We start from the raw sequence: 5386 nt of genomic DNA, 5'->3' as shown, positions 1-5386 counted from the left end.
ACTCTTACAGACCATGACACATACACAAGTATATAGAGTCACCCAGCGTCACAGACATGCAGGTCACACACAAATACAGAAGCCACAGTCACATACACACCCCCCCACACACACACACACAATCACTGGTGCCACCACACACAGACACACCTATAGTTTGAGTCACATGCAATGAAATAACCCACTATTAATAGTCTGTCAGGGTTTCAGACTCCAAGTCAAATACATAACCCAAATCACAGGTACACAACTACAAATGCACAGAATCACTCAGTATCAACACACAGACCTAGATGTAGTCATTTATACAATCCCGGCCACACACATCGATGTGGCTTTGAACACACAACCGCAAACATACAAGTCACAGTGCCAGCACACATCCTGTCACATAGGCACAGTGTGACTTCATATACGATGGCAGTCACACACCTAAAGTTGCAGGTACAGTTGTGTGTCATGCAAGCACATGTGTGACACATATAAAATCAGAGACACAGTCACAAACATTCGAAGTCATTAGGACAGTCGCACATGGACACAGAGTCATAGACACAACTCCACTTATAGTCACAACTCCACCCACATCTTCAGTCAGCCACACACATGCCCAACCCCATACTCAACAGATACACTGTCACATACCCAGTTAGAGTTACCAAGGTACATACATGGGGTCACAAAAGACATAAAGACACAACCACATAGTCACAACCATGCACACACTCAAACACAGACAGACTGAAAAGTATAGGGTTCTGCACAGTGAGCGAGCAGCTGTCATATACACATACACAGCCACACAAATGCTGGGGTCACATACAGAGACACAGTCACAGACGCTATCGGACACAACCACAAGCACGAAACACACGATTCCTCAGAGTCACCAGCTGCAGCTCACACACATACACACACAGGCAGCCACAGTTACAAAAACACAGGGTCACACTCTTAGCCACCTCCCCATCGCTTGCTTCCCCGCTTCCACCCAGGTACCACACACAAAGCCATCATCACCGCAGACGCTGCAGACAGACAGGGCTGCGCCAGGTCCCTGGGGAGCCGCCCCCTGGCCCAGCCTGAATCCTGGAGCCTGGGGGGCCAGAACCGGATGGGGAGGAGGTGCATTGTCTGTGCGTGGGGCCCCTCCCAGACAGCTGGGCAGCCCCAGGGACAAAGAGGGTGGCCCAGAAGACCTGTGCCCTGGGACCCTTGACCAAGTCTTTTTGTGTGTGGGGTTGCCTGAAATTCCCCTTATTTTATTCAGGCTTTGGGGGGATAGAGTCCCAGGCACAGAGACCTTGTTTTGAGAAGGGTCTGTTCCTGGGACGCCGCCCAAGCATGGGGGGATGCTGTGCCCCAGACGCCTCTGAGGCCTGGGGATGCACTGTGCCAGGAATCCCCCCGAGCCTTGGCTTGGTGGGGAAGCTGTGGGGGCCCGGGGACCCCATTCTCGAGACCTTGCCTAGAGGGCTGCTGTGAGAGAGCCCCTCAGGCCGGTAGGGGTTAAGGATTGCGTCTGGTCTGGAATCCCCTCTTAGAGGCCTTGACTTCATAAGGAGGTTGCGTCCCAGACCCCATCCCCAAAATCTTGCTTAGGGGGTTGTACCTAGAATCTGTCCCCCTATCCTTGATTTTTTTGAGGGGGAGGTCTGTGTCTGGGATCCGTATCTCCAGAGCCTTGGCAAGACAAGGCCTGTGCCCGAGACCCCTGTCTCCCAAGATCTGGCTTGGAGGGGAGCCGATTCCTGGACCCCCACCCGGGACCACCCTCCCCAGCCTTGGCACCCTCTCTCCATCCGGGCGCCGCGGCCGCCTCCCACCCTCCGCCACATCAGCAGCGGCGCCGCCCCCGACCCGAGCCCCCTTCTCCCGCCCTTCTCACGCTGGCCGCCGCGCTGCGGGACATCCAGGGCTCCGGCGCCCCCGCCTCCCGCGGCCCCGGCTGGGCCCGGATCCCCGAGTGCTGCTGCTGCTGCTGCTGTGGCGGCGGCGGCAGCTCGGTCTGACGCGGGCCGGGGCCGGGGGCAGGGGTATGGTGCGGGATGCAAGCTCGCTAGCCTGCTCCGCTCCCGGGAGGATTCCGTTCCAGGGGCGGGGGAGCGCCCCTCCCGCTTCGGCTCCCCGCCCCAGCCCCGCCGCCTGCTGGATATGCAAAGAGACCCCGCCCCTTGACCAGTAGGCCACGCCTATACGCAATCACGACTCCGCCTCCTCCGGTGTGGCCACCGCCCCGCCACGCCCACTGGCCAGTCCTGGGCTGAGCACGCACGTGAATCTCGCCGACACGTTCCCCTAGGTCCATCCAGGCGTGGGCTCCCTTCCCCTCCGTGACCCCTGATCTCAGATCCCCTTTAAGTTCCGCGTCCGAAAGATTTGCTTCGGGAGGCGCCTCGCGGTCCCTCATCCCCAAAATCTTCCAGCTAACCCCACGGTTCTCCCAGCCCAGCGGGGGCGGGCAGAAGCGGTGACGAGGCACTTTTGCCAGGAGAGGGGGAATGAACAGACCCCGGCGTCCTGGTACGCGATCGGTTCAGCTTTGGGGGCGGGGGCGCCAGGCTGGGACCGGGGAGCGGTTCTGGCCGCCCAAGTGCCCCCGCACCCGCCCAATCCTGTGGGTTTGGCAAAGCAGCTGGCAGGGGCATTAAGGCCCATTAGCAAAAGCGAGGTTGCTGGGAGCCGAGTGGAGGGAGCCAGGAGGCTGGGAGGTGGTGTGTGTGTTGTGGCGGAGCCGGGGGGTGGGGGTGGGGGTGGGAGGCCTTCTCAGCTGCCACAGCCTTCGGAGCAGGTGGTCAGCACGTGCGGAAGGGGCAGGGTGGGGGGTAGGGAAAGGGGAGAAGGAGGGTCCCCGCAACAGATGGCCCAGGCAGGACTGGGGCTTTCAGACAACAGGGTAGGAGGGGGGCTGGCCATCTGCACCTGGAGGCAGCCTGCGAGCTCCTCTCCCTCCCGCCTCAGCGCACAGAAAAGAGCTGGGGGAAGGGGAGGGCCACTTTTATTAGGACCAAAGATTCAGACACCGGCCACATCTGGGGGAGACCTGACGCAGAGGTCAGGGGCTCCCCGTCTAGGTGAGTCTGATCTCCACAATGGCAGTGCGGAGGGGCCTAAGGCTCTCTCACATGTTGGCAGACGTAAATTAATAGCTGGGTGGAGTTCCTGGATGCTCCCTTTGGAGTGGGGAGAGCAGGATATGGGGCTATGAAGCTGGAGTTCCCTAGTCCCAAGCCCAAGGTGGGTCCCCAGACCTGCAGCAGAGAGGGAAGGAGGCCTCAGAGCAGGGGATGGCCTGCTATGGGGCTGGAATCCCGAGATGGAGTCTCTGAGGGCTTGGAGCAGACATCCCTCCGGTTAGGAGGCTTCGGGCAGTGGCTATGCCTGGCGACTGGCCCAGTAGCGGTGGTAGGTGTCCTGGAAGAGGTCCCGGCAGGCGATGTGGGCATGGAGGCGGGCACAGGCCAGGAAAGCCCCTGCCAGCTTTCTGTGCAGGGCATAGGTCTCTTCAGGCGGTGGGCGAAGCCGGTGCTGCAGCAGCACAGGGATGAGGCCCTGCACACGGCGGGCAGTATCACCCGCGCCAAAGTCGTAGGGGCCCTGGGTGGCGAAGGGCTCCCCCAGGATCATCACGGCCTCCACGTGGGCGTCCGAGAATGCCTAGGGGTCGGGGAAACCAGAGGCAACCAGTGTGGACATACAGCCCTCCATTCCCCCAGAGTCTCAAGTATAAACACAAGCCCCCAACTCCCCAAAGAATAAGAGGCAGCCTCCACCCCTTCCAGAGCCCCTAAGTGACAAGCAGCCCCCTACTCCTCCCAAAAGAAAGGTCCCTTCCTGTCCTCTCAGGGCCTCCAGTAGACAAAGAGCCCTCACTCTCTCTAGAACAGAGAAGCAGCCTCTGTTCCCCGACCCCTCCGTATCCACCAGCAGTCCCCCATTCCTCCCTCTAGAACAGATAAGTGGTGCCCATTTTCTCAGGATTCCTGAGTAGCCAAGCAGCCCCCATTCCCTCATGCTCCCCAGAACCCCCAGTACAGATAAGCAGCCCCCCTTAGAGTCCCTCACTCATCCACAGTTTCCCCAGTAGAGAGAAGCAGCTCCCCATTCCCCCCAAGAGACACCAGCCCCTACTCTCCCAACCTTGGTCTCAAAGCCTGTGAGAAATTTGAGGTCTCGTGATTTCTGCAGGACCCGGTCTCTATCTCCGTTGGCTGCAGCCATCACCACCTGGGGAGACGGATGTGGGCACAGGGTCAAAGGGATCCAAGGAGGGGTCTGGAGGTGGGAGCTAGAAGCTGAGCCCTGCCAGTACCCACTTCTGTTCTCATCTACCTAAGCCCTCTCACCTGGAAGTCTCTCCTTCCCCACCTTACCCCTGTCTGTATCTCTCTCAAGACTGTTCCAGAGCCTGGGGGCTGCAGTGGTCAGGTGTTCTGCCCACCTGGCTGGGAAGGCAGAGCCTGCCTGGAAACTACCACAGTGAAACAGCACAGAGGAAAGCAGATGTCAAGTGGTACCCATGGGTCCAAACACTTAATTGGGCAAGTATGTGATCATGACCCAGAACTGCCTCTGAGGTTGCCATCTCTGTGATCACCTGGTTGATGTCTATTGATGCCTGGTTCCTGCCCTGGACTTGGAGCCCCAGGAAGGCAGGGATCCCGGCTGGGTTTAGTCCCAAGTGGTGCTCACTAAGGAGGCCTTTGGTGAAAACCCCTTGTTTAGCAAATCAGTGTTTGGAGCTAAGCAGCTCTCCAGCCACGCAGGATGGGCAGGAGTTGAGGGCACATGGACAGACAGAAGTGGGAGCCAGCCTGCTTGGGCTCCATCCCAGCTCTGCCACTTGCTGGCTGACTCTGGGGCAAGTCGCTTTGCTTTTTGGGCCTCTGCTTTCTCATCTGTGAAGTGGGGATGATGAAAGCATCTTCCTTGCCAGGTTCTTGGAGGATGAAGGAGGTCTATCTGTGGAGTGCTTCGCACGGTGCCCGCGTGTAGGAAAGGCCATAACTATTATGAGCTACTATTACTATTAAGAAGTAAATAGGAGGGCCCCTACTTCACAGACAAGGAAACAGGCTCCAAGTGAGGAATAGCAAGGAGAGGAGGGGAACTGGGACGAACCCTTCACCACTGAGCTGCCCCTTCTCGGGAGGAAGGGGAATACAGGATTAAATCTGGCGGTCCTGTTCCGTCCCAGCTCCCCCTGCCCCAGCCTGTCTGGCCATCTGTCACGCCTGTGGTCCTTGGGGGGTCCATGTGACAGGCCTTTCTTAAACTGGAAAAGGCTGGGGAGGCGGCAGGAGGGCCGTGCTGAACAGGCCTGTGGTGGGGAGGGGCAGGGGATGTCCCAACTACCCAGCGAGGCCTCGGCTTTGTGCCTCGAGTG

General features: G+C 58.9%; 2 protein-coding genes across 9 annotated transcripts in view; both read right to left on the bottom strand.

Annotated features, from left to right (window-relative positions):
- Positions 1-2110, bottom strand: part of NUMBL (NUMB like endocytic adaptor protein) — a 24468-nt gene extending 22358 nt beyond the window's left edge. For all 4 annotated transcript variants that reach the window (XM_024768856.1, XM_024768859.1, XM_024768858.1 and 1 more), the window contains exon 1: positions 1889-2110. In XM_024768856.1, coding sequence (XP_024624624.1) covers positions 1889-1912 — 24 coding nt within the window. In that variant the 5' untranslated portion in view covers positions 1913-2110. The remainder of the gene's footprint in view (positions 1-1888) is intronic.
- Positions 2111-2981: 871 nt separating this feature from the next.
- COQ8B (coenzyme Q8B) overlaps positions 2982-5386 on the bottom strand; it is a 22121-nt gene continuing 19716 nt past the window's right edge. For all 5 annotated transcript variants that reach the window (XM_024768694.1, XM_024768693.1, XM_024768696.1 and 2 more), the window contains 2 exons: positions 4141-4227; positions 2982-3657 (listed from right to left, as the gene is read on the bottom strand). In XM_024768694.1, the coding sequence (XP_024624462.1) occupies positions 3376-3657; positions 4141-4227 (369 nt within the window). In that variant the 3' untranslated portion in view covers positions 2982-3375. The remainder of the gene's footprint in view (positions 3658-4140; positions 4228-5386) is intronic.

This window comes from Neophocaena asiaeorientalis, unplaced genomic scaffold (assembly GCF_003031525.2).
Source record: "Neophocaena asiaeorientalis asiaeorientalis breed wild unplaced genomic scaffold, Neophocaena_asiaeorientalis_V1.1 scaffold629, whole genome shotgun sequence".
NCBI classification, from domain to species: domain Eukaryota; kingdom Metazoa; phylum Chordata; class Mammalia; order Artiodactyla; family Phocoenidae; genus Neophocaena; species Neophocaena asiaeorientalis.
This window is presented reverse-complemented; position numbering and strand designations above follow the sequence as displayed.